This window comes from Carcharodon carcharias, chromosome 14 (assembly GCF_017639515.1).
Source record: "Carcharodon carcharias isolate sCarCar2 chromosome 14, sCarCar2.pri, whole genome shotgun sequence".
Taxonomy (NCBI): domain Eukaryota; kingdom Metazoa; phylum Chordata; class Chondrichthyes; order Lamniformes; family Lamnidae; genus Carcharodon; species Carcharodon carcharias.
Window position 1 is genome coordinate 73,655,345 of NC_054480.1, and position 14,623 is coordinate 73,669,967.

Consider the following 14,623-nt stretch of genomic DNA (forward strand, 5'->3'; position numbering starts at 1 on the left):
GGGCCTTTAATGCAAATGTCAGCGTATCTGGTCATCTCTGGCAAAACTGAAACATAGCCATAGAATTGTCCAATTCACAATCCCTTTTTTAACTCGGTCTTCAGCTTTCTGTCCTTTTAACCGTATAACACACACACAGCTCCTTGTAAATGTGCCTTCCCTTTTTACAGCTGTCCTTTGTCTTTCATTTTATGTCTGACCACACAGCTTTTGTATGTTCACTTCTTTCCTGTTGTACTACTTCCAGGTCAAGAGTGACCAGGTCATTTGGGCCAGTATTTCTTATTGTTGGAGATAATTACAATTGATCCAAGCTCTTAAAAGTCCCTTTTAACCATTCTTAAACTCAATTGCTAAACATCTTAAATAAATTACAAATTTTCTATACTGTACTGCTTTCAAGTCAAAGGTTGGACTCTGTTGAAGGGAGGAAATGGAGTGGATGTGAACTTTTGGAAAATCTTTAATACGATTAAAGAGATTGTGCAAGAAAATATAAGGGCATGGAATTAGGGAGGGTAGCAAATTGGATTAAACAATGGTTAGAAGGGAGGTAAGAGCATGTGAGTTTAGCCAGTTTTGTGGAGTGTGTCACGGTGTCCTGCAGAATTCTGTTCTAGGCTTGCGTCTGTTCACTGTGCATATGAATGCTTTGGCTTTAGGGCTAAAGGGAGTGGCATTAAAATTTGTAGATAAAATTATTTACCAATCTATTTTGTTATGAGAGCTAAAGGAAGTGACAATGAGATATTGACACCACAGTAGAATGGCCAAAATAAAGTGATAGAGATAATTCAATGTGAGTAATAACTACTTTGATTGGGGGAAGGTTGGGTAATGTGGAAGAGCAGAGAGATTTGGTGATCAGGTTCACATGTCATTACAAGTATCACCTCAAATGGGTAAGGCCATTAAAACCTACTGAAAACTGAGTTTAAAATGTAGACCATGAAAGGCAAGATGTAATGGTGTATCTTATAAATCCTTAGTAACAAAGCTAGAGTGCCATGCATGGTTTTGGTCTCTGCCCTATAGGGAATATGTTGAGACAATAGAGGTTACAGAGCAGATTCCAGAATATTATCTGGTATGAGGAAAGACAAATAAGGCAATTGGAAGAATTAGGGCTGTTTCAGATTGCCTCAAAATCTCTAGCTAACAATTTAAGAGCTGTTTAAATTTATGAAGCAATGGAAGAAATAGATAGAAACAGATTGCGAATTGTAATCAAGTAATCTAGAACAAAGGAACATAGAAACAAAATTAAATGTTAGAGATTAACAGAGAGCAGGAGAAACTTACTGAGAGGACTGACAGGCTGTGGAATACGCTACTGCATGTTTATAATTGAAGCAGAGACTGCGTCAACATTTAAGAATAAGTTAGCTTGGTGCTTGAAGGAATAAAAGAATATGGTAACAGGGCAGAGACATGGGTTTAGGGCAACTGCTCATATGGAGAATAAAGAGACACAAAGCCATTGGGTTAAATATCCTCTTTTTGTGTTTTAATTTCGGTCTAATTCTGCCTGATAGCATCCCCATGCTATTTCTTAAGGATCAGGGTAGTTAAGATATTAAATCCCACACCCCTGAATCAAGTGGAAATGAAATAATTAGTTTACCTGAAGATGGTGTAAACTGCAGGAGGGAACTCATGTTAGTAAGTGACTATAGCTACTATGTCCTACAATTATGTAGTCAACTGAGTGGATGACAGTCAAGGAAGACGGGTCATAATTCAAAACAATAACTACACCCATCCCAAATGGATGGTACAAAATTTGGGAACCATAAAGATCAGGCCTATTATCGGAAACCAAGTCAATCAATCAAATCCTAATGGATTTGGGAGTTGAAATACATCATAGCATGCCCAGGCCAGATGAGTTACAATGGAGGCCCCAATGGAATAACTTAACTCAAACAATGTAACAGTTATCATTTTGGCAATTTGGATTAAAAAAAAGTGTCTTAGACCTTTTCAAGGTGTAAATGCTGAAGACTTCTGTTAAGTTTCAGCTTGTTATTTTATTCAGACCAGGGATAACCTAAAACTGCTTAGTAAAATACACTAAAACTTCTCTCCAAATCAATACTTGGGCCATCCTGCTGCAGATGGGAACATAAGGAAGATTAGATCAGTAATAGAATGGGCGAACAACAGCGACTGGAAAGTACATTTGTGGGCATCAAGTGAGGACAGGTACAAGCTCACTTATGCCTCTCCTCCTCCAACCTGAGGCCAGGATTCTCATATAATATCCCCATGGTGAATAGACAGCTGATAATCACCATCTCGTCTCGTACAATAAGAATGGCGAGGAACTGGAAGGCAACTGGTGGCTGTGGAGTCAAGCCCAGCAAGTCAGTACCTTCCACGGCTAAGAATTGGCTTTGGCAGCAAACCACCCACTAATCAGATGATAATTTAATCAGGATAGAGGGAATGTTGGATACAATGTCACATTATTATTAATTATTGGTATTAATTGTAACCATTTATCGATTCAAATAAACATATACTGGTGCATTAAGGGAGTTCGATGAAAGCAATAAGAACACACAAAGTATTACAGCAACACAGTATTTAATGTTAATTGTAAAAACGCAAACTTGTAACTATAGTTACAATACAATCAGCCTTTACACTATACAAAAAAACCTCATTCTTATACACCATTTAATAAAAAATGCTTGGTAATACGAGTCGGCATCAAAACAAGGGAAGTGCAAAGGCAAGAATTCCTGATGCAGGGCATTTCTTTCACCATAAACTGAGGAGAAGATGATGGAAAAACAAAGGAAAAGATTTCAGACATTCAGGGAACACCCAAAGCCTCCCTTACAGAGAGTTGAGAGCAATCCACTTGAATACGGCTAGTCCGTTCCCATCAAGATGCTTTGCAAGTTGTTCCAGCTCAATATAAGACAAACAAATCTGGAAACATTTCAGTTACTGTACCCAGTCAGTTTTAGCTCAGTCAACTCATTCACTGCCACTGCAACACCATTTGTCCCAGTCCCCAGTGACTACAAGATTTGACAGTGCACAGAGTCTTCAATACAAAGAACCTTAGGGGAACAGTGGCGGGCATTTTGAGCACTGAATGAGTTGATGAACAATGTGAACATAACTGATGTGGGCACGGACTGACACCAGCACACCCCCAAAGCACTATTCAAGTTGAATTCAGCACCAAAAAGTTAGATGGAGATGCAATGTATCTCTGCATTAGCTTGGAAGTACCGTGCAGTTCCATCTCCAAGCCCTTACCACATAGCAATCAGCAGATATGGAACCCGTAGCAGCTGCTTTGAGGATAAAACATTCAAATTATGTTTGAAAAAAATATTAAAGCTCATTCTACCTCACATTTACTGTGTTCAACTTTGAATATCAAATCTCTAGCATTTTTCATTAGTGGTATGAACTGCCTTCTCAGTGCTATTGAACTCTACAGCATTGTTCCCAATTACCTTGTGAACTGAAAAAGGAGAGTGTAAAAATGCATCTATTTAAACAGTCTAGCTGAGCCCATTCTGCTGGTCTCACAAGCATGGCTGCACCTTCCTGGTTAGATTTCCCGCAACTAACCTGGCTCAGTTAATCATAAAAATGGTGTGTGAGTGGTGGGGCAGGGTTAAGTAGTGAATCAATATATGCTCTGCTCATATCCACTCTCCGCACATCTGGAGTCACCAGATTTCCTGCCAATGAGCAGATGTCAATTGTGAACCAGTTAAGAAGACAGCTCAGTGTGGCTCCCAAAGTGCAAATGGAAAAGTAGCTGCATGTAGGAAGGGGAAAATTAGGAAGGATCGCTGCGAGTTTCGAAAAAATTAAAATGCGCTTGAAATCAGTTAAAACGCACTTGAAACCATTGCGTTCACACGCTTTCTAAAGCATACAAATGTATGTCAGTTAGGGATATTAATATAAAAAAATCTGTACAGATTTAGAAAGGTGAGGAGTGCATATTAAAAATAAAAAATTCCAAGTCGTAACTGTTTCCAAATTAGAAAGTTCATTTTTAGAAATAGAACTGTGTTAGCAAATAAAAAAGATTGTGTCAAGAATCAGAAGGAGTTTTAAAAAGAAACGTTCCCAATAGTTTTTTGATCCAAAAATAGCTGTAGATTGTTGAGTAAATATGGGCAGGTAAGGCTCTTGTGGTCTCCAGCTTTATTAGTGAATTCCCCCCTTCCCTTCCCCTCATTTATAAAAGCTCTGTTGCAGATCTATACACATATTTAACAAAGAGGAAGGTGCTCTGCATCCTCCAGTCCAGATCCAGCCTGTAGACCAAGGCAATGCCCACTTCACCGCTAGGTATCGCCTCCACCTTGTGCGGGATTCGGGGGCTCACCAGACGCATCACCAGTTCAAGACTGTGTGCGGTTAAGAAGTTGACAACTTGGTTAGAAAGGTTCTCAGTTTATAAATGAGGTGGTGTTTTCAGGGTTATTCCGGAGCTCGGCGCTGGCAAAAAACCTCACATCACGGTCTCTGTCTGATTGCAGAATCAGTACAATCTCTTCGACAGCTTCTACATGAGGGTTCTCAGCCTCTGTGAAATATGCTGGGAAGAACAAAGAATTAATGCAGCATTAAACAGGCCCGCTTTCTTTTAGTCAATTCTCCAGCTGCCAAAAAAAGTTACCAGTTAGTCCCTCTCTGTCTTTCAACATTCCTGCAAATTTATCTTTTTCCAATATATACATCTTTGCTTCAGGGAAGTGCTTTCCAGATCATGACAAGCCACTGAGTATACAAGCTTCTTGTCCCCCAATGACACCCTTTCCTCACCCCCAGCTTTTTATTTTTACTGATTATTTTAAATCTGTGCCTTCCGGTTACTGATCTCCTTGCCAGTGGCAACAGTTACTTCTAAGAATTTCCCTTAAAAATCTTGCAAGTTGTGCATGTGGAATCTAATATAACCAATATACAAAACTCTCAAATGATAAGTTGTCCCCTTCCACAATCCCTCCTTTTTCTCTAGTCTTTACTGTGTCAGCTTCACCAACCCCGAAAACTCTCCAGACAGTTCACCCACAAGACTACTGTTCAGGAATTGAGCCTGGTGTAGTAACGTGAGCTTTTATGGTATATTCACCACAGAGAGTCAGCTTGACTCAGTACTCACTAGATGCCCAGACATGCACACTTCCTAGCAGGAGCTGCTGGATAATAAACAGAAGCAGGAACAGTTTTAATTTGCTCATGAGATGTGGGCACTGCTGGCATATCCAGTATTTATTGCCCCTCCCTAACTGACTTCGAGAAGGTAGTGGTGAGCTGTCTTCTTGAACTACTGCAGTCCATGTGATGTAGGTACACCCACAGTGCTGTTAGTAAGGGAGTTCTAAGATTTTGACCCAGCAATTACTAAGGAACACTGATATCATTCCAGGTCAGGATGGTGTGTGACTTTGAGACAAACTTACAGGTAGTGGTGTTCCCATGTGCCTGTTGCCATTGCCCTTCTAATCAATAAAGATGCAGGTTTGGGAGGAACTGTTGAAGCACTTTGGCAAGTTGTTGCACTGCATCTCATATATGGTACACATTATAGCCATAGTGGAGGCAGTGGAGGGAGTGAATGTTGAAAGTGGTGGATGGGGTGGAGGGAGGGTAAATCAATCAGGCTACTTTGTCCTGGATGGTGTCAAGCTTCTTGAGTGTTGTTGGAGCTGCACTCATCCAGGAAAGAGAGGAGTATTCCATCATACTCCTGACTTGTGCCTTGTAGATGGCGGATAGGCTCTAGCAGGTCAGGAGGCAAGTTCCTCATCAGGATACCCAGCCTCTGACCTGCTCTTGCAGTCACAATATTTATATGGGTGATCTAGTTCAGTTTCTAGTCAATGTTAAACTGCAAGGTATTGACAGTGGGGAATTTGGAAATGGTAATGCCACTGAATGTTAGACTCTCTCTTGGCAATGGTCATTGCCTGGCACATGCATGGCACAAATGTTACTTGCCACTTATCCACCCATGCCCAAATGTTGTTCAGGTCTTGCTGCATGCAGGCACAGACAGCTTTAATATCTAAGAAGTTGCGAAAGGTACTGAATGCTATGCAATCTTCAGTGAACATCCCCCTTATGTTGGCCTTATGTTGAAGGGAAAGTCACTGATGATGCAGCTGAAGATGGCTGGACTAAGGCCACTGCCCTGAGGACTTGGGTTGTTTTTTTTCTTTTCTCTTCTAAGTCCAAGGCTGCAAAGGCCACTTGTGGAGCCATTCCTCCATGTCAAACTGTGGTCCCAGCTCAGCTTAACTAACAGCACATTGATCCCTGGGCTGGGATAATCAGGAGAGCCCCTTGTAAGGGCAGTACTACAGCTTATTAGTTAATCACAGAATCACACAGTGCAGAAGAGGCCCTTCTGCCCATCAAGTCTGCATTGACATGTGAGAAACACCTGACCTACCTACGTAATCCCATTTACCAGCATAGCCTTGAATGTTGTGACATGCCAAGTGCTCATCCAGGTACTTTTTAAAGGATGTGAGGCAATCCGCCTCCACCACCCGCACAGGCAGCGCAATCCAGACCATCACCACCCTCTGGGTAAAAAAGTTTTTCCTCACAACCCCCCCTAAACCTTCTGCCCCTCATCTTGAACTTATATCCCCTCGTGACTGAGCCTTCAGCTAAGGGGAACAGCTGCTCCCTGTCCAACCTGTCCATGCCCCTCAATCTTGTACACCTCGATCAAATCGCCCCTTAGTCTTCGCTGCTCCAATGAAAACAACCCAAGTCTATCCGACCTCTCTTCATAACTTAAATGTTTCATCCCAGGCAACATCCTGGTGAATCTCCTCTGCACCCCCCTCCAGTGCAATCACATCCTTCCTATTATTCCATTAGGGAATTTGAGGAACAATGTTTTTAAATATAGCAATTCATTAGTGTTCATGGAGAAAAATGAAACAATTGAAGAGAAGCAAAGCTGTTCAGTCTCAGCGACGGGCAGGACCAGTATTTGAAAATCCACTGTTGGAAATTTTCCACATTTAGCAGATTTGCCTTCAAATACCTGACGAGCAGTTTGTAAACCCATATAGTTCATGTTTAGATATCCAAGCATTACGCTCAAACTTTGCCCAAATCCAAACAATCCTTTGACTCATCACAATGGGACTAGTTGTTTCGCAGGGTGGTTCACCAATTCCCAGTTTTTAATGACTGAAATGGGGCATAGACAGGTAAGTTGAGTGACCTAAACTTCAGAAATTCAAGGTCAACGTGAGGAAATGCAAGCTGGAGCTGAGAGACACGGATTGGAATATTTTCTCAATGATGGAGGACTAGGATCTCTAGAAGAGCAAAGGGATTAGGGTATCTGGGTACACAAAGCACTAAAGATTAATGCACAGGTACAGAAAGTAATCAGAGACAAACAGAATGTTGGCTTTTATCCTGAGGAGTTTGGAAAACAAAAGAGGAGGAGGCTATACTTCAGTTGAACGGAGACTTGGGTCAGACTCTACCTGGACTCCTGCAATCAGTTTTGGCACTGCACCTCAAGAAGCATAAAATAACCTTGGAGGGTGTACAGTGCAGATTTATCAACATGATACTCGGCTTAAAGAGTTAATTATGACAAGTTGCAAAAACTTAAATTATATCAACTTGCGTTTACAATGTGAACAAATTGAGGGGTTTAAAATTATAAAAGAATTTGAAAAAGCAGATGCTGTGAACCTTTGGTGGGGGATCCTGAACTAGGGTGCATAATCTTAGCACAAGAGCTAGACCATTTTAGAGCAAAATCAGGAATATTTTTTCACACAAAGGGTAGTGGAAATCTGGAATTGTCTTCCTCAAAAGGCTGTGGATGCTGGATAGTTGAAATTTTCAACACTGAAACTGATAGATTTTTATTAACTAAGGTTTTCAAAGGATATGGAGCTAATGTGGGAAAGTAGATTTAAGATATGAATCAGCTGCTGTCTAAATGAATGGCAGAACAGGCCAAAGGCACTGAATGGTCTACCCCAATGATACTAAAAACATAGCAACAGTGTTACTCAAAAGCTGACAAAATTTATTACTCAGCTGAAGTGTAATTACTGTGCAATTTTGGATCATTTGGAGGCCAATTGTTCTCGGGCAGAATCTACTTACCCAAACAGAAACACACAGATGCAACATTCTAGTATAATGTATGAACATATCCAATGCCAGCTGTTAAAATCTAGCTGAAAACAGTGTGGCTCACTGTGTGAATAATGACTCCTAGAATCCCACAGTAAGTTGTTCATTGCATTAAACCACCAATACCTTCATATTTTCATATTTACCTTTCTCCAGCAGCGTGTGCCTCAGAGCCTTGGCAAGCAGCACCCGAACATTCGGAACAGGATCAGTAGCCAAACCAAGCAGACTTGGAAGCAGGTGTTCAACAAACTGGCTCACTGGCATGCATTCCTCCTCCACAACAGCCTGCGAAGAAATCAGAGTGTTTTCTTAATTTTTTTTAGAAGCAAATATTGTCATCAATTAGGGCCCTTCATTGCTCACCGCATCTCTTGTACTTAAAACACTTTTCTAGCCTCTTATCCTGTAACGCACCAACTCCTAAGGGGTTATAATGCTTACCTGCACCAGTAGCCCCGTGACTATGCACGAACCTGGAAAGTGAGCATCAGCAAGACAGGATGGGAGAGGGGCAGAGGGCAGTGGGATAGTGGAAAACCACTACTCTTCATTCTGTTCCCCCTCCTCTGGCCCACCAAATATTTCCAGAGTCAGCAGTGAAAAATGTGCCATTTTAATAATAGAAGGAATTATGTTGCTCATTTATTCTCACCTGACAGATGAAGGCAAATGCCTGACGTCCGATCCACTTGGAGCAGTGGCAAAACCGAAGTGTGAGCTCATTCATTAGATTCACAGCTAATGGGTCAGTGGCAGTTGCATAGAACTTCCTTAGGATCTCCACCACCTGTTCAATAACAACAGGAACAAACAAAACCTATTAGTGAAAACAAGCTCCAGTGCAGGGTGTAGCTTCTGCTAAATACCTAAATTTATTCCATAGGTAGGCTTTGGCCATCATCATGCAGTCTCAGGCTATCATTTTGGTAACCTCTCCTCATGACCCCATTATCCCAACACTTCCAAACAGAAATTATGTAGCAAGTAACATGGAACCCAATGCCTCCTCTCACTTCCCTCTTCCCTAGAATTCTGATCTTGCTAAAATGCTTCTTCATTCATTTTTTCAATTCTGAAGGACTGAAGCCCAAAATTTAACTCATTTGCTCTTTTCACAAATGCTGACCATAGAACCACAGAAAAGTTACAGTGCAGAAAGAGGCCATTCAGCCCATCATGTCTGTGCTGGCCAGAAAAAGATGAAAAAGAAACCAGCTGCTCATTCTAATCCCACTTTCCAGCACCTGGTCCATAGCCTTGCAGGTTACTGCACTTCAGGTGCAGATCCAGCTTGTATCCAGGTACCTTTTAAATGCGTTGAGCGTTTCAGCCTCAACCACCGATTTAGGCAGTGAGTTCCAAGCACCATCACCCTCTGCATTAAAAAGTTTTTCCTCACGTCCCCTCTAATCCTTCTACCAGTCAGCTTAAATCTATGCCCCCTGGTAATTGACCCCTCAGCTAGGGGAAACCAGTCTTTACTGTCTACCCTATCTAGCCTCTCATAATTTTGTACACCTTAAATAGGTCACCCTTAGCCTCCTCTGTTCTAAGAAAAACAACCCTAGCCTATCCAATCTTTCTTCATAGCTGCAATTTTCAAGCCCTGGCATCATTCTTATAAATAATCTCTGTACTGTCTCCATGGCAATTATGTCCTCCCTGTAATGTGGTGACCACAACTGTACACAAAATTCGAGCTATGGCCTAACCAGCATTTTATACAGTTCCATCATTACACCCCTGATTTTGTATTCAATACTTCGTCCAATAAAGGAAAGCATTCCATATGCTTTCTTTACCACCTTATCCACCTGTCCTGCTACCTTCAGAGACTTGTGGACATGCACTCCAAGGTCTCTCAGTTCCTCAACCCCTCTCAGTATTCTCCCGTTTATTGAGTATTTCCTTATTTTGTTTGCCCTCCCCAAATGCATTACCTCATACTTTTCTGGATTGAATTCTATTTGCCACTTTTCTGCCCACTCAACCAAACCATTGATATAATTCTGGAGACAACAGCTATCCTCTTCACTATCAACTACACAGCCAATTTTTATGTCATCTGCAAAATTCCCAATCATACAGAAGAACATAAGAAATAGGAGCAGGAGAAGGCCATTTGGCTCCTCAAGCCTGCCCCACCATTCAAAAAGATCATGGTTGGATCTGCCCCAGGCCTCAACTTCTCTTTTGTGACAGTTGCTCATAGCCCTCAACTCCCTGATATTTCAAAAATCTGTCTACCTCCCCTTTAGATACTTTCAGTGATCTAACTTCCACAACCCTCTGGGGCAGAGAATTATCTCCCATACTTATGCCCAAATTATTAATATGTACAACAAACACCAAGGGCCCAAACACAAGCCCTGTGGAACACCACTGGAAACTGTTTTCCATTTGCAAAAACATCGACCATTACCCTTTGTTTACTGTCACAGAATCACACAGTGCAGAAAAGGCCCTTCGGCCCATTGAGTCTGCACTGACACGTGAGAAACACCTGACCTACCTACCTAATCGCATTTACCAGCACTTGGCTCATAGCCTCGAATGTTATGACGTGCCAAGTGCTCATCCAGGTACTTTTTAAAGGATGTGAGGCAACCCGCCTCCACCACCCTCCCAGGCAGTGCACTCCAGACCATCACCACCCTCTGGGTAAAAAGGTTTTTCCTCACATTCTCTCTAAACCTCCTGTCCCTCACCTTGAATTTATGTCCCCTCATGACTGACCCTTCAACTAAGGGGAACAGCTGCTCCCTACCCACCCTATCCATGCCCCTCATAATCTTGTACACCTCGATCGCCCCTCAGTCTTCTCTGCTCCAACGAAAACAACCCAAATCTATCCAACCTTTCTTCATAACTTAAATGTTTCATCCCAGGCAACATCCTGGTGAATCTCCTCTGCACCCCCCTCCAGTGCAATCACATCCTTCTTATAATGTGGTGACCAGAACTGCACACAGTACTCCAGCTGTGGTCTCACCAAGGTTCTATACAACTCCAACATCACCTCCCTACTTTTGTAATCTATGCCTCGATTGATAAAGGCAAGTGTCCCATATGCCTTTTTCACCACCCCACTAACATGCCCATCCACTTTCAGAGATCTATGGACACACACGCCAAGGTCCCTTTGTTCCTCAGAACTTCCTAGTGTCATGCCGTTCATTAAATACTTCCTTGTCAAATTACTCCTTTCAAAGTATATCACCTCTCACTTTTCAGGGTTAAATTCCATCTGCCACTTATCTGCCCATTTGACCATCACATCTATATCTTCCTGTAGCCCAAGACACTCAACCTCTCTGTTAACCACCCAGGCAGTCTTTGTGTCATCCGCAAACTTACTAATCCTACCCCCCACATAGTCATCTATGTCGTTCATATAAATGATGAATAATAAGGGACCTAGCATCCCTGTGGTATGCCAATGGACACGGGCTTCCAGTCACTAAAGCAGCCTTCTGTCACCATCCTCTGTCTCCTACAACTAAGCCATTTTTGAATCCACCTTATCAAATTACCCTGTATCCCATGTGCATTTGACTTCTTTATAAGTCTCCCATGTGGGACCTTGTCAAAGGCTTTGCTGAAATCCATATCAACTACATCAACTACACTATCCTCATCTACACACCTGGTCACCTCCTCAAAAAATTCAATCAAATTTGTTAGGCATGACCTCCCTCTGACAAAGATATGCTGACTATCCCTGATCATACCTTGCCTCTCCCAGTGGAGACAGAATCTCACCTTCAGAATTTTGCCCTATAGTTTCCCTACCACTGACATGAGATTCACTGGCCTGTAGTTCCCTGGCTTATCTCTACAACCCTTCTTAAATAGCGTAACCACATTAACTATTCTCCAGTCCTCTGGCGCCTCCCCCGTGACCAGAGAGGAATTAAAAATTTGGGTCAGAGCCCCAGCGATCTCCTCCCTTGACTCCCTCAGTGGTCTGGGACACAAATCATCCGGACCTGGAGATTTGTTCACTTTTTAAGCCTGCCAACACCTCCAATACCTTGTCACTCCCTATATCAATTTGCTCAAGCACCTCGCAGTCCCTCTCCCCGAGTTCCAAACCGTCATCCTCATTCTCTTAGATGAAGACGGAAGTGAACTATTCGTTCAACACTCTACTATGTCCTCTGGCGCCACTCATAGATTGTCCCCTTAGTCTCTAACGGGCCCTACTCTTTCCCTGGTTATCCTCTTCCCATTGATATACTTATAGAATATCTTGGGATTTTCCCTACTTTTACCAGCCAGAGCTTTCTCTTATCCCCCCTTTGCTCTCCTAATCACTTTAAGCTCCACCCTGCTGTACTCCACTAATGCCTCAGCTGATTTGCTCCCCTTTGCTAAAAACGTCTCTTTTTCTTCTCATCGTATCCTGAATGTCGCTGATCATCCATGGTTCTCTGGGTTTGTTACTCCTTCCTATCACCCCAGAGGGAACACATTGAGCCTGTACCCTCCTCATTTCCTTTTTGAATGCCCCCCACTGCTCTTCTGTAGATTTCCCCACAAGTAGCTGTTCCTAGTCTACCTTGGCCAGATCCTGCCTTATTTTACTAAAATCCGCTCTCCCCCAATCCAAAACGTTTTTTTTGCAACTTGTCTATTTCTTTGTCCATAACAAGCTTAAATTGTACCATGTTGTGGTCACTATCACTAAAATGCTCCCCCACCACTATCTCATCCACCTGTCCGGCTTCATTCCCCAGAATTAGGTCCAGCACTACATTCCTTGTTGGACCCTCTACATATTGACCTAAAAAGTTCTCCTGTACACATTTCAAGAAATCCACTCCATCCAAGCACTTAACACAATGTCTATCCCAATTAATGTTGGCAAAGTTGAAATCACCGAATATAATTACCCTATTGTTATTGTTTTTACACACCTCCGCAAATTGTGCACATATTTGCTCCCTGTCACTGAGCTAATTTTGAATCCAACTTGACACCTTTCCCTCTATCCCACGGGATCTCATTTTTCTGACCTGTCTGCCTTGTGGGACCTTCTCAAATGCCTTACTAAAATCTATGTCGACAACATCACTGCATTACCCTCATCAATTCTCCTCGTTACTTCCTCGAAAAATTCTGTTAAGTTAGCAAGACATGATCTTCCCCAACAAATCCATGCTAACTGTCCCTGATCAACCCGTGCCTTTCTAAGTGACAGCTCATCCTGTCTCTCTGGATTGATTCCAATAATTTGCCCACCACTGAATTCAGACTGACTGGTCTATAATTTTCTGGCCTATGCCTTGCACCCTTTTTAAATAATGTTACAACATTTGCAGACCTCCAATCCTCTGGTACCTCACCTGTACCTAGTGAGGATTGGAAAATGATCCTCAGAGCACCTGCTATTTCCTCCCTGGCTTCCTTTAACAGCCTGGGATACAATCCATCTGACTCTGGTGACTTATCCACCTTCAAGGGTGTCAGTCGCTCCAGTACTTCCTTTCTCACTATGCTTGTTGTGTCTAATATTTCACACTCCTCCTCATTAACCAGAATGTCTGCATCATCCCTCTCCTTAGTGAAGACGGAGACAAAGACTCATTAAGAACCCTGCCCACATCTTCAGCATTAACGCACAAGTTACCATGTACATCTCTGACAGACCCTGCCCTTTCCTTAGTTATTCTCTTGCTCTTAAATGTTTCCAACAGTTCCAAATTGTTGTATTTTATTTAGAGATTTTTTTTAAAAAACCTATTTCCTTTGGTAGCTGACAGTCAGAGCGCCTTCACAGCAAGAATTTTGAAAATGAGTTAATGTACCAATGCAAACCACCTCCTGCTTCATAAATAAGGCTAAGGTTTAGATAATATAAAATTCGAACGATAATAGATCAGGAATTTAACTGGTGTGAGCAACCCTTGGATGTTGAAACTGCGTGCCACAAAATTAGGCTAGGATGAAAAAATTCTGGAAATACTGAGCAGGTAGGGCAGCATTCACGGAGAGACAAATGGAGTTAATATTTCAGGGTGCTAACCTTTCATTAGAACAGTATTTTGCTTTGCTGAGGCTGGAATATTCTGAAAACCAAACATGACGCATGTAAGAACACAAATGCTTAGGATAAACAATCATCCAAAAGCAACTTCCACTAGAGAAGTGAACATAGGAGCAGGAGTAGGCCATTCAGCCCATCAAGCCTGCTCTGCCATTCAATACAATCATGTCCGATCATCCACTTCAATGCCCTTTTCCCCCACACTATCCCCATATCCCTTTATGTCACTCGTATTTTGAAATCTGTCAATCTCTGCTTTAAATATACTCAATGACTGTGCTTCCACAGGCCTCTGGGATAGGGAATTCCAAAGATTCACAACCCTCGAGTAAAAAAAATTCCTCATCTTGGTCCTAAGTGGCTTCCTCTTATTTTGACTCATCAACCAGGGGAAACATC

At 42.2% G+C, this 14,623-nt stretch overlaps 1 protein-coding gene across 5 annotated transcripts in view; it reads right to left on the reverse strand.

Annotated features, from left to right (window-relative positions):
- Positions 1-2,572: 2,572 nt before the first annotated feature.
- The window catches only part of ppp4r1l (protein phosphatase 4, regulatory subunit 1-like), an 83,336-nt gene continuing 71,285 nt past the window's right edge, over positions 2,573-14,623 (reverse strand). For all 5 annotated transcript variants that reach the window (XM_041203967.1, XM_041203966.1, XM_041203968.1 and 2 more), the window contains 3 exons: positions 8,828-8,962; positions 8,319-8,460; positions 2,573-4,582 (listed from right to left, as the gene is read on the reverse strand). In XM_041203967.1, coding sequence (XP_041059901.1) covers positions 4,434-4,582; positions 8,319-8,460; positions 8,828-8,962 — 426 coding nt within the window. In that variant the 3' untranslated portion in view covers positions 2,573-4,433. The remainder of the gene's footprint in view (positions 4,583-8,318; positions 8,461-8,827; positions 8,963-14,623) is intronic.